The sequence below is a fragment of the Semicossyphus pulcher genome, unplaced genomic scaffold, assembly GCF_022749685.1.
Source record: "Semicossyphus pulcher isolate SPU_LCO1_2020_fin unplaced genomic scaffold, fSemPul1.0.p SCAF_13, whole genome shotgun sequence".
Taxonomy (NCBI): Eukaryota; Metazoa; Chordata; class Actinopteri; order Labriformes; family Labridae; genus Semicossyphus; species Semicossyphus pulcher.
The window spans coordinates 22,823,586-22,837,758 of NW_027211637.1; the positions used below are offsets into that span (position 1 = coordinate 22,823,586).

The 14,173-nt window shown below is 40.5% G+C and overlaps 1 protein-coding gene across 1 annotated transcript in view; it reads right to left on the minus strand.

The window, feature by feature from the left end:
• Nucleotides 1-13,532, minus strand: part of nup210 (nucleoporin 210) — a 30,597-nt gene extending 17,065 nt beyond the window's left edge. The window contains exons 1-16 of the mRNA XM_069660061.1: nucleotides 13,369-13,532; nucleotides 12,237-12,376; nucleotides 10,139-10,270; nucleotides 9,488-9,584; nucleotides 9,258-9,408; nucleotides 8,800-8,932; nucleotides 8,466-8,624; nucleotides 8,244-8,312; nucleotides 7,639-7,745; nucleotides 6,321-6,461; nucleotides 6,044-6,181; nucleotides 5,668-5,823; nucleotides 3,761-3,963; nucleotides 2,859-3,000; nucleotides 1,080-1,298; nucleotides 301-474 (exon numbers count right to left, since the gene is read on the minus strand). Coding sequence (XP_069516162.1) covers nucleotides 301-474; nucleotides 1,080-1,298; nucleotides 2,859-3,000; nucleotides 3,761-3,963; nucleotides 5,668-5,823; nucleotides 6,044-6,181; nucleotides 6,321-6,461; nucleotides 7,639-7,745; nucleotides 8,244-8,312; nucleotides 8,466-8,624; nucleotides 8,800-8,932; nucleotides 9,258-9,408; nucleotides 9,488-9,584; nucleotides 10,139-10,270; nucleotides 12,237-12,376; nucleotides 13,369-13,532 — 2,325 coding nt within the window. The remainder of the gene's footprint in view (nucleotides 1-300; nucleotides 475-1,079; nucleotides 1,299-2,858; nucleotides 3,001-3,760; nucleotides 3,964-5,667; nucleotides 5,824-6,043; nucleotides 6,182-6,320; nucleotides 6,462-7,638; nucleotides 7,746-8,243; nucleotides 8,313-8,465; nucleotides 8,625-8,799; nucleotides 8,933-9,257; nucleotides 9,409-9,487; nucleotides 9,585-10,138; nucleotides 10,271-12,236; nucleotides 12,377-13,368) is intronic.
• Nucleotides 13,533-14,173: the final 641 nt, after the last annotated feature.

Genomic DNA, 14,173 nt, shown 5'->3' on the forward strand with positions numbered 1-14,173 from the left:
ACGTTTACATTATTATGGGAAAATCATGACCATCATTGAGCCAAAGATATTTCAGAAAAGAAATAATGTTTTAATATCTCATGAAGTCAGTTTGTAAAGTAGCCGCTGCTTTCTTTAAATGGAATAAAAAATTTATACAAAGAAAAAAAAAATTACATTATATGTAATTATTTATATCTTATTTATATCAGCCATTGACAAAGATAAATAATCAACGTTAAACAAATAACAGAATCACAGTGTAAATGTTCACAGCAAGGTTAAAGCTCGTTATCGCTTGTAAAGGGACAACAGACATACCACTTGTTTGTTCTGCTGCAGCAGGGGGCAGGTCAGGTCCAGCTGTGGGTTGGTGTACACTGGCACCAGGGTGAAGCGGGACGGAGGGGCACATATAAACTTGACAACAGCCAGTTCCACAGCTGGAAAAGGATTGGTTACACTGGCCTTGTTTCCCACGTTTACCTCCAGCACCTATAACATAAGACAGTTAAGAATACTATGATTGTATTTCTATGACTATTGTGAGCCATTAAAGGGGGGGTATTATGCTGTTTCACATTATAAGACATATATATAATTTTACAATGTTGGATGTCCAGACTAAACTTGGGTGAAGTTTCAAATCTGTAGGTAAAAGTATGTTGGAGTAATCCCTAGGCTTCCCCAGACAGTTTTTTCTACACGCTGCACTTTGTGACGTCACAAAGTGCAGCCTCAGGAGGCTTCGGAGAGCTGGCCAGTCAGAAGAAAGTGGGCTTGTAGGGGCGGGGTTTCTTAAAGGGACAGAGCTGACTGAGTCGTTTCAGGCAAAGGCTGTACGAGGGCCTGCACAGAGCACCGGTGTGAGAAAAATGAGGAGGTGTTTTAACTGTAAATGATGCTAAGCTACTCCATATGTATCACAGGAATATGAAGCTTGAAATTAGCATAATACAGCATAGCACAACAGGAAGACACACATGTATGAAATGGTAATAAGAATACCTACAGGCAGATTATAAATATATAGTATTTATATATATTATTATAGATATAGGTATGCTTAAATAGCAACAATATAATTTCATTGATCCCACCTGCTCTCCCAGGGCCCTGCAGGTCGCTCTGACCCAGTGCTGGTTGTAGTTGTGGGATGAGGGACTGGTCAGTGTAAGGCTCACGCTCGACTCATCCTCAGCCTGCAAGTTGCAGAAGAACTTTGAGGGCTCCAAAATCCAAGGTCGTGGTCCGCCCTCAAACAGCATGTCTTTGGATGATCCCAGAGTCACCACAGCCACGGATACAGGGTCAACTGCCTGCCAAAAAAAAAAAGAATGTTCATACAGTCACAGGAAGACAACTTCACGCTTACAAATGTCAAAAGAGGAATAAAGTGGAATAATATAATATGTAGGTCTCCAAAATGTCAGGGGGGAGTTTTGAAAACAAAAGAGATCTGTCATGATTTAAAATTGAAAGCAGGTATTTATCTGTATTAGCTCGGCCATTCCAGCGTGAAGAGGAGCTTTGCAGAGGACATGCTGAGCTGATATACACAGCCTTTTACAGCAAAGAAGCTAAATTGGGTCAACCTTTAGCTGCCAGGGCAAAACAAGTGAAGAAACATCACAGGAAAGTCTGCAATGTTTTGAAGAATGCTACTCAATCTTGTGATAAAAAATACATGGCCTCAGAAATTGCTGCATCATACAGAATGTTACTGTACTGATGAACATAATGTGCAAGGAAAACCCCAGCTATGGAGAGTGAGTTCAAGAGTGATTAAGTGTTAATGACAGGAGATGTGGTCATTTCATCAGAACACATGTCATACTGTTACATTAAGTACTCTACCACAGCAGCTGAAGTCAATTTCATTCATTTGCAGTGCGAGAGCCGAGGCGTGCAAAACAAATCAGTGTAGTGAGTGTATAATGCATAATTAAAATGCACAGGGCGTAGAGAGAAACCCAGGAGAAGAACATTTTAACAGTCGCTGATCATCACATCTCTGCCGTGATTGTACAGAGAGACTGTGTGTATGAATGTGCATGTGTGTGTGTGCGTCAGTGAGTCAGTTTGCCTCCTCAAAAGACAAAAGCTTAGTGATTCTTTGAGGTGAGAATGAAAGCAAATTAAAAGAAAGACTTTAGGTATTTGTTAAAGGAGCAATTCGCCCCTGGAAAAAGCCACCGTCAGACAAAGCTGGTGTTCTCTGTAATCGATAGAAGCAATGATTTTTGAAATTGGCACCATAGATGTGGAGAAAGTCGTACAAACAGCACGTGGTTTCGCCCATTCTATATTCCTACAACACCCAGCATGCATCGCGCCCCTCCCTCTGAAAGGAACGGCCCAGCGAGAGACGCTGGAGTGAAATACTACCATTTTCCAGTCAAGGACATCGACTGCTGCAGGCAACGGCTCAGAGCGGTACAGAATCTGAAATACGACAAGAATATGCTGGTGGATCGTCTAAAAAACTTCAGGTCTGCAGTCTACATTTCAAACCTGACGATTTTGAACGAGACATGACATCGGAGGCGGGCGTCCTAGATTGAGGAAGTGTAGTTTAGTGAGCTCCCTGGCCTCTGCTAGATGACGCGTTAAACATAGTCTGGTGGAGGTTTTCCAGGGCCCATTGGAGAAGCGGATAGCGTCCTCCAAAGGCACAGAGCGAAAGTGCATTTTTTTTCTACCATAATGGCATTAGCTCCCCATAATAGCATGATAGGACTGAGGTTGAAAATCGGCGAACTGGCCCTTTAAGATTATTCATCCTGCAGGTGCCCCATCGCATTCAGAAAGAGAATTTGTGAAGTATGTTTTTAAATAAATAACTTGACCCCAAAAGCATATAAACAGTTTGGACTCACTCTGAGAGGAAGATAGGCAGCAACGGTGATCTTGGCACTGAGGTGAATGTTGCCGTGGGTGTAGCTGACAGTAAGCATGGTGTAGCCAGAAGACAGGGCCCGGGCTCTCACCCCACTGCAGTGCTTCTGGCCTGGAGCCAGCCTCTCTGGGACGGGACAAAAGAGGATGGGAGGAAGCCACAGAGTAAGGGGAGGATGCAATATGACAATGTACAAATAACCACAATTGTTCTCACAGGTGCTCATTTGTCTTCCTATCGAAAACCTCAGAGGAGTACAGAGAGCTCCACTTATTTGTCCCAGCCCACTCTTGTGATAAATAATACAAGATTGCAAAATGAAAAACTGTAGGTATTGTTAAGAGAGGAACTTTCAAAGAGACAAATGTTGTAATGACAATCTGAAAGCCATAGAACATAAAAAATGCTTCTGTGTTAAAAAGGATTGCACCCTTCCGGTTGGTCAGGCAGAGAAGATTGAACATTTTATCTCTTTGGTTGGCTGGCTTATACAGATTTGGGTCCATCGACAAAGATATTCTGGAGTCCAAAGTCTGGATTGATTAAAACATTTTCTGCACTAGAGCTTTAATTGAAATTGTACAGATTGGAAAATGACTAATCATTTTAGTTTAGCACATTTTTTACTGCAACAACGATAATGACCCCATGGGGTGCCACTTCTACAGGACACACTGGACTGAGAACAGCTGTACATCGTTTACTCAAGCATTGCTAAACAAAGCATGCCCACAGTCACAATGTACTCTCACACCTGACTCAGGTTCAACTGCCCATTCCCTGGCTATCAGTGAAATCATCCACATTATACGGTGACAGTAAAACAGCTTTTATACAACAAACTGTCCTGCATCACATATGACCGAGTCAGATCACTCAGACTCACCTTCCAGGACTTCAAAGACACCGTGGTTGTCCTCCTCAACCTGCAGGTCAAAGTGGGAGCAGTCGCTCAACATGGCCCGCTCTTTCTCCACCTCGTCCAGCAGGCCGAATATCCTGAGCGGCAGATCCAGGGTCAGGCCCACCCTGGCCTCTACGGGGCACGGAGCAAAGTCCATCGCCACGGGCTCAACAACATACACCTGAAGGAAAACAGGATGAAAGATGAGCAAAAAAGTCAGACTGATACGTGGGAATTCATGTAAAATAGGCAGATTTAAGCTTAGAAGACTGTATGTACTGGTCGCACCTTTAATTAAGACCATTCTAAGTCACTTATATATTTTGTACAGGTCCAAAAGGGTGATAAACATATTGCTGAACTAATTAGGCAGTAGCTACCTTGGTTACAAAAAGGACAATGAAGAGTCATGTCTGGTGCTCTTAGTGGGCAGGATGTGTTACTTTAAGGATCCCTTTCTTCAGCAACAGAAATGTGAAAAAAAGTGTACATGTGTAGTTGGTGTGTATGACAAGATCTCATTGGCAGTTGGATGCCTGGCAACAACAGTTTCACAAATGTTATTTAATCTTTATCAGACACTGCTAGTTGGGGTGCTCGTTTAGCTCAGTTGGTAGAGCAGGTAGAGCAGGTAGAGCAGGTAGAGAATGTGCAGAGGCTACAGTCCTCGACGCACTGATCGCAGGCTTGACTCCCAGTCTGCCGATCATTTGGCACATGTCACCCCCCACTCTCCCCACATTTCCTGTCTCTCTTCAGCTGTCCTATCAGTAATAAAGGCAAAACTACTATTTGCTGATTGGTCCAAGGGATACATGACAGTGTAAATATATTGAACACCAGCCATATTAACTAGTGCAAAATGCACATACAAAACAGCAAAGAGAAATGTTCCCAACTTGACCATGAACCTGGCAACCCTGGCTTCTCATCCCATGACGTGATATGAAACTTTGTTTGAAGCCTGATGCTCTGCAGCTCTGTGTTATCAGTGAAATATATCAACTACACAGCAACGGACATATAGACAGCATGTGGAAGTTTATTCTTAAACACAGGTAGGCTACAGAGCTGCAAAACAAACACATATCTGTGTCATATCTGCTCATCTCCTAACATCTGTCCCTGCCCTCATAAAAACTTGAGACGTATTTCACACTGTATAAAGGTTGTTCACGGAAATATGGGAGGTATCGCGACCCTATTGATTCAGGGGCAGAGCATGAGAACCACTTACAGATCGGTGTCCTCACTGCGCTGCATGATTATAAACTGCTCACTGCTGGATCACATTGTTAAAAATTCTGCCAAACTGCTTGCAGATCACACGCTGGATCATCTGTCTTTGTCATCCACGCCAACTCTCCCTCTAGTCGGAACGTCCTGTACATTGTACATTTTATTTTATTTCATTTTATATGTCTTTATATATACAGTAAACATCTTGAATCTTGAGGTGAAGTAAACTATCTAAGTTGCTAATTGTTGAACTGAAGAAGCGAGCCGATTGAGAAAATAAGTTTATATATCTTTTAAGTTAAAAAATGTAGTTTATGCGACTTTTAAAATAAAGAAATAACACCTGCTAAAAGCCTAAATTGCCACAATATGCGAGTCAATCGGCAATAATGTGAGCAAAAACTAATAAAGTAAATTCTTAAACTTCTGGAATATTTTTACCTCCTTACTTCCCTTTAAGTGTAATCTAAATTAATTCCTTTTTTGTTTTTATTTGCTGCTATTTCAACAGTAAAACTGTTTTCAAAGAAAAAATAATATGTAATATGTTAAGGTGCTGAAGTGCAGTTGAAAATCATCATGACTAGAAGGCTCATAAGATTTTCATTGGTGCCAAAACTGCCATGTATCAACGATATGAACCCACCTTCATCTGGCCAAAGTGTAGCGGGTTGCGCAGATCATGAGCTTTTACTACGCTGACGCCAATGTCGCTGACTGTTGTCATCACTCCTTTCACGGTCACCGTGGCAACAGCTGCATTGGAGGCAGACCAGCTGAAGTTTCCGCTCCCTCCTGTCGCCTGTCACGAGCACCAGAGAACAGGCTTTACATCATGCGCACCACAGAGACACCTCCCAGCGGTGAAATGATTCTGTATGACTTATGAAAGGATGAATTATAGTTATTGCTACAAACACTGTGTTATACAGAAGGTGTCATATATTCAGCACTCCTGCTATATGACAGTATAAAAGCCATTCAGGTAGCAGGTTTTTGTGTATGTGAAAAGGAATCATTACCTTTATTGTGTACTGATAAGCTCCAACCTTGGGCTGCCATGGAAACGTGAGGATACTGGGACTAAGGACTATAGGGTTATAGATTTCCACATCCTGTTCACTGTGGACGGGGTTGGCGAGTGAATGGGCCTTTCCACTCTGAAACAGAACAGAGGCCGCAGGAAGTTATCCAGCACTTTGCGCTGACGAAGGTAAAAGGCTGAAGGTTAATGCAATAATGATGCTCCAGCTTAAACACACACACTGATAAGGGTCACACAGCTGCAGTGCTACTCACTTCATCCACAACAGCTGTGAGGGTTGCATCGATGACAGTAAGGCCTTCCTTCAGTGCTTTGACGTGATGATATGATCCATTGAGAGAGGACTGCTGCAGTTCAAAGTACTCCTCGGGGAAACCAGTGCTGATACGGACGTTCTGCAGAACCAAAATAAAACACATGCAGCATTTTTAAACGCCGCCTTTGAATGTCAAAGTTTTGTTCTAACAACATACTTTTTTCAGAGGGGTGGAATATTGTAATGTCTCTCAGATGTGTGTGGTTGCATCTGATTAAAGATAACATGCCAAGTCTTCCTTCATACACAAAGCAGCACAATCCTGTTACATTAGAGTTGTTCCAGTCCTAATAAAAGTATTGGACATTCCTCAGATACAGCCTACAAAGCTTGAACAAGCAAGTAGTCGGTCTATTCAACAATCCGACACCGTCATTTACTAGTCTTGAAAAAAAATCAACTTGCTTTACTGGAAATCTATTCTTCTTGGCTGCTTCCAATCAGTGCAAATTGAGCTGGGCTGCCATCATGGATATCTTATAGCCGCCAATGACAACCACTGATTTGCAGCAGCGAAGATGAATTATTTCAGGCAACTTATCATGTGACGTTAAAAGTCCATATTTTAGCCAAATTATCAGCAGCGGTCCTCTTCTCTCCGAAACAAACAGACCCATTTATTTAAAGAGTTAAAAACTCTGAATGAAGAAGTTTCAAGCTAAAACGCATTGGTCGTCTTACTATCTTCAGCAGACATGAGAGAGAGGGAAATGTTAAATAATCCTAGATTCATTTTTGTCTATGTTCTTTGTCAATTATCACTGAATATGAAACGAGATGATAACATGAAGTTCTATGGCATTAATTCCCTGTATGTATATGTTCATGTTTAAGCAAGGGTTTAACCCGAGCCAGGTGACAGCGGTTACTTTTTGTAGATTATTTCTATGGTCTCTAAAGGTATGGTGTAGAAATCCACACCAGGAAGGGAAAAATGGTACTGGAACCTCTTTCATTCAAATTATTAGAACACAGATCTGTAATTAGGTGTGCCGGTAATAAAACCAATCAGGTAAAACTGAGGAAATAAACGGAGAAAACCGAGAAAGAAAGAAGTTTAGACTGCTTAAATAACTACAGCGGAGAATGTGTCCTTTACTAATGATGAAATGTGACGTACTCTATTTTAACGAGAGTAAGCACCACCGCGGTGTGTTTGACTGTATCATAGAGGAACACTTGCCTGACGTTTACAGATAGAAATAATAACTTCATTAAGAATATGCAACGTGATGATTTTCCTGAAGCATACTCACATCTGAGAGGTGAATTTTGTGCCCGGCTTTATCAAAGACTTCAATGAGGATATCATAAACTCGGCCTGTTTCGAGAACCCAGCTGTCTCCTGGATGAATTTTAAAACCTAATCAAAGTAAACAGAAAACAAAGATTAGATACTTCAAACACAAGTACAGAGACTATACAACACATTATGTTTTAATGGGAAGAAGTGTTCATTTTGTCAGCTATTTTAGATTTAGTCTTGGTCTTAAGACTTTAAAAGCGTAGTCACATTATAGTCATTTTTACCCTTTATAGTTTTAGGCGATGAAAAGTTATCACATTCCAGTCTTTACTTTTAGTCAAAACATTTTCTCTCTTGAGAAAATATGACAATAATGTGATACCCGTTATCTCCAACCGGCTTACCCAGTTACAGGAATGCATCGCTTGTATTTTGACAGACAGATGCACAGTGAGGGAAACAAAACATTCGTATCTTCAGAGTTTTTATTATCAACGATCTATTTTTAGATCATCAACATCTCGTCTTCGTCACGGAAAAAAGATCGTTGATGAAACTTTTTTGTCATTATTTTGTAAACTAAATTAACACTGATGGAAAGAGCAAGAAACACACCTAGGTAGCCTGGTTCGACCACATACAGAGTGTTGTTGGGTAGGTGAGACACTCCCTGCATACGAGGGCCTAGTAGGATGCTATTAAGGAAAATGCTGTGAAAATCTCTGCAGCCAAGACAAACTCACAGACTATACATAATCAGCTGAAGATGCTACAATAAAAGAGCATAACATTATGCCAGTTTAATAACCACTACAAAGCGTTTTGTCAGAAGGATACTCTTATGATCCAGCACCACGTTGATGTGTCCCAGTTGATATGCTGTAGCTGTGGAGGTGCTTTGAGCCAGACTGGCCACAGCGACGTCTGGGTTTCCGTTAGGGCCGACCACGCTGTTCTGAAGGTGCAGCTCGTAATTATCAGAAGGCATAGGGAGCTCTGGAGGGAAACACACATTTGCTTTAGAGCTGGCATTTGTGTACGTCAAATGAAACTGAAAAAACACAGCTTCTCAACTCATCTGGTAACATTTGGTGACATCAATTAATGAACCAAATTGTTCATTCATAATTAAACACATTAAACGATATTACAGCTTCAGAAAGAGCCAGACCTGTGATCATGCCCTGTCTAATCTTCAGGACTTTGTATCGGATGGAAGTTCCCGCCAGCAAGTAGACGTCATGTTCAGGGCTCAGCAGGATGTTCTCTAAAATCAGCAGTCTCACCTCAGCTGCACCCACATCCTGTAGCACACACGCACACACCATAGTAACAGATAAACAAAGCTTCGGTTTCCCGCCTTAAAAAATCTAGAACAAACTGGTTTTAATCCGCCCCAAAAAATAAGGCTTATTATTTAGGAGCAGAAGACTGTTGGTTATGTTTGGAATATTTATAAATTATAACAGCTTTGTTGGACAACTGCTTATATTACTAATTACTCAGATAAAAGGTTAGATATAAGGTAAGCAAAGCGGGCTAGGAAGGAGAGTCTACTCTTACAATTAGGAAATCTATGTTGCTTTTCATGTCATATTCATACGTCTTTTGTACCCCTTAACAGCTTACCTTATACAACTGCTCTTGGATTTTGGCTTTCAACTTAGCATGTCCTGTTTTCAGTCCCGACACCAAAATAACATCGCCCTGCTGCCCCACACGCTCCATTTCAGAGATGTATGCCAGGGGGGTGTATGTGGACTCAGAGAATTTAAGTACCCTTGAAGAGAGAGAACATACAGGTTAGACTCAACTCAGAGGGACTCAGAGGGAGAGTACTTAAAAAAAGGGGAGCCTACCGTAACGCATTGTATGAGTCAGAGAATCCGTTCGCATCTACATCTTTCACTAAGGTCCAGTCAAACACCAGGCCTGAAAGGGTGGTGAAGGTGTTTCCTGCAACATGAAAAAGAACAAGACCTTATTTGTAGAAGTCACTATCTAAGCACACGGGTATTTAGAGCTTTAAACTTTGGAAATAAAGCTGAGGTCACTACACTTGAATGTATTATGGATGCTGAGCACAGTTTTCTGAAAGCTCCTGGCAGCCGAGTTAGCTAAACCAAAACCAACGGGCATTTCATCACAGGATACTCATCGTCCTTTTGCTCGCCACTCCATCTGAGGAATCTGAAATGCACTTTTGGACCAGAGCAAACAAAAACAAAGTACCAGGCCCTAGAGCCATCATCAGAAAGAATCAGGCTGTAGCTACAGCTCATTAAACTAAGTGTGTCTGCCCTAAATGGAGCCAGCCGAACAGAACAAACAGCCACCTCACAGTAGCGGCCTGAGGGGAAGGAAAGCGCTGCCTAAAGCCAGCGCAGTCATTACTCTGAGAAGTCTTTAAAGCGGCAAAATAAAAACAAAACAGCACGGACAAGTTACAACCGGGCAATGGAGTAATATCACAAGTATGGATGTAAAATATTTAGGTCTTTCATTATCACCTTCAGAATCCAGTGCATGAATCTTTAGTTCCAGTGGCGAGTCCTCCAGATGTAGCTCTCTGGTGGTCGACACGATCTGTATCTCATTGATGACGTCGACGATAGCGTCACAACGCAGCACATGTCCTGTAACTGCAATAACAACAGTATATCATGAACAGAACTACAAAGCTAGTAGTAGTCAGGGAAAGCTCAGAAATGAAGGGCTTGGTTTTTTAAAGTTATTAAAAAAAAGGCAGAGCAGTTCAAAGCATAGAAATCTATTTCCTGATTTAATCATATACTTTATCCTATATGTGGGACTGGCAAGAGTAATAGCTTTAAAGCTTCCTCTGCTCCCGGAAAAAAAAGGCTCTACAGTTATCTATAAAAGCAAATGTTGTGGCTTCTCTGGTCGGGTAAGTGGGATGTTGCATTATTGGTAGATTATGTGAGATTATATTTGGTAAACCAAAGACAGCTGGAGCAAATTAGCCAACATTTAAAGCCAGTGACTGCAGTCTGAACTAGTTTTTTGGTTCAAAGGAAGATGAGATGAGTGTGTAAGGGCCTGATTTTCCTGATTACAAAGCAAATGCTCCCAACTGCCGTCCGCAACTGTCTGACAGTGCCACAGGCGACAGATGACACACAGCATTTCATAATAGAAGGAAGATTAAGGAAAAAAAAGCTTGTGGTTGTGCAACAGAATGTCCATTACTTTTGCAACTCTTGATCACGAGCATTTTGAGCTGAGACATTTGAATAACTTACAGATCATTTCAGGGTAAGACCAGAAAAACAACTTAAGCTCACATATGTGACTCTGCTAAGAACTGTTTCCCATTCTGCTATGGAAAAATAAGAATGAAAGTTTGTATACTATGGTTTTTATTACATATAGTTCTTATAATTCTTCCTATAAAATAACGTTTAAAGCGTGGCCTCAAAAAGTTAAATGAATGTAAAACTACATAGAAGAAGACAGCGGCTGGAGTTGCTGAAAACTGGCAGATCACAATACAAGTACATCACACAATACAGTATAACAATAAACCAGAACAATATGTAATAGTGACTGTTCACCCAGCCAATAAAGTCTTATCAATACTGATAAGAGCGATATGATTCGCTCAGTCACAAGCACACTTTTAATGGCAGTTCATATTGAACCTATTATTACATTTAACCCCTGATATTTAAAGTAGGGATGCACGATATTGGATTTTTTGCCGATATCCGATATGCCGATATTTTACAACTCATTTAGCCGATTACCGATATTTTTTTCCCGCACACCTAATTGCAGAGATCATCAACTCTCTTCTGTATTGGAATTAGCGTGCAGTATAATGGTGATACTCTTATCACATTTGTTACAACGGTCGGGGTGACAGGTCTTGAGATGGTTAATCAAGTTTGTAGTGTTGAAAGACTTTGCCTTGGCTCCTCCTCGCATCACCGAAGCTGAGCAGTCATTGCAAATAGCAGTTTTGCTCTCTATTTCGGACACTTTGAAAAACTTCCACACCACCGACATTTTGGCCTCTAACTCTCTCATGCTGCAGGTAGACACACATGACGTCATCACGCTGCGCCGCGCAGGTCTTCTTCGCGCCAGGGACATTGCGCCGAGGTCGGGCATTTAATCAAGTATGCAGCAGCCCATTATTTTATCGTTTAATTATATCTGCGTGTTGGCGATACCGATAACGTGCTGATAATATCGTGCATCCCTAATTTAAAGTTTTCTTGTTCTTTTCACATTGACACATTGCATTTGCATGCCTGTATATCTTTATGTCCCTTTCTATGCAATGGACATTTTTGGACAATTGACGTTTTTACATTCTAAACAATGTAAAAAAGTCAACAAAGCCCACTTCAATTGAGGTACATTTGCCAAACCACAAAGATGATGCTCTCTAATGCGAAAATACTAATACAGTTCTTTATATCTGTGTGTTTCTTCACTGACTTATATTTACACTTTCAAAGGAATTCAGACCACTGGACCAACTGTGCAGATAATAGTCTTCTTACTAACTCATAGAAACAGTTCTTAAATAAGAAAGTTATGTTTATTCAGTTTGGATGAACATCACAACCATGTACTCACCAACATCTTCAGCCAGAATGATGCTGGTCAGTCTGGAGGGCTGGGTGGAGAGAGCCTGGAGAACAGCTCTCCGGGAGCAGCCTGTGCTGCCTTCTTCTTCTACAGCCTGGATGCTTGCTACCTCTGGTCGGGAGGAAGACCTGGAAGAAATACAGAACAGAAAAATTAGGTCATGTACTTAGAGCAGCAACTGTTAGTTAGTGATTAATCTGTCTAAAGACAGTTGATTAATAATTTCAGTCATTTTTCAAGCAAAACTGTGAAACATTTAATGGTTCCAGCTGCTTTTTCTGTTCATTTATGATCTTATGATTTATGATTTTGGACTGTTGGTTGGACAAAGAAGCAATTTAGATATTTATCACTGGGGTCTAGGAGATCATAATGACATTTTTGTAAACATTTTGACATTTTAAAAAAAATCAAATAAATACTAACAATAATAATAAAAACAATAATGATGTTTATCTTGAAAATTAACACATTCCTGTCTTAACTTAAATTGATTAAAAGGTGAACACAAAGTAATAAAGTTATAAATCCATCTTAACTTGACTTAACTTTTCCTTGCCCCCAAACTAGAGTTGTTATAGTTTTTACATTTTCATTAGTTTTTATTTTTATTTAGTCTTTAATTTAGTTCATAAGAAGTTTTAATTATATTTAGAGGAACTGACTAGTTCAAGTTTAGCTTTTATTTAGTTTTCAAGTCCTGATTTAAAGAAGCTGAAAAGGATAGGACGAAAGAATGACATCAAATATGATTTTCATTAGGCCAGTGTCTTTAAATAAAACAAAGCAGGAAAAAGTGGTAGCTATAACAACCACAGTGTGAATCGAGGGGGGACACGAAAACTAGCTTATTTACCTGAAATTCTATTTAGTTTTAGTTCGTCTTGCATTGTTCATTGCAGTTTTTATTTAGTTTTAGATTGCTTTTTTTTTTTATGTAGTTTTTTATTGTTTTTATTTTTATTTTATTTCAGTTGACCAAATTATTTTTTCACTGGTAGTGACTATAATAACCCTGCCCCACACACTGCCATGAACTGAGCACAGTGCATACAGTGTACTTGGCCATGTGGCCTTACATGCCCCATGCAATATGACACTCAGAGGTTATTTTACTCACCATCTGTAGCAACCTCCGTTGTTTATTTCCAATGTGAAGGAGATTTTAGTACTTCTGGCAAGCGGCAGCAACACTTTGGGTATATTTAGTTTAGCGGTACCATTGATTTGAATAACGGCTATTGATAATAGCAATACAAACACTGATAATCTTAACCAAACCATTTCCGTTGCATGAGATTTTTTGACAGCGAAACAAACTGTCGAATGAATGAACTATGAGTTCCCTGCACTACAAGCTAAACTTCCTCCGTCCCATCAAGTTAGATGTTAGTGCAGCTGTATCGTAGTTGTGAGAATGAGAGACAGGCATTAAGGTGAGCTAACATCTCGAGTAAAGCTATTTTCTTAAGTCAAAGAGACGCTGTCTTCCTGCTTAGTTTCAGTTTGAGTCAGTAGTTAACGGGTAGCCGACACATGATAACAGTTACAATATCCACGAGCCCTGTTATTGACGTCCTTCGCTTTGTTTATCCTTCAAAACACTCCGAACTAAGCAGCGATTACTAATTTAAATTCCCCAGTTTTAGGTTATTGTATACAGTTAGCAAACGATAGCTTATAATTTGCATATTTCGTACAAATACCCGCCATTAGCAATAATTGGACTTCCAGTGTGCATGCCGGGAGTGAGGAAACGTCACAGACGAGGGCGGGCGGCAGGAGGATGACGCTGTTTCTTAAAGGTACAGTTTGTTTGTTTTATTTTCAGCACTCGAATTGAACTGAATTGAAATTAAAACCACGTTTTCCACTTTTTAAAACCACCACACTTGCAAGCCTGCATTACCAAAAGTCATCTGCTT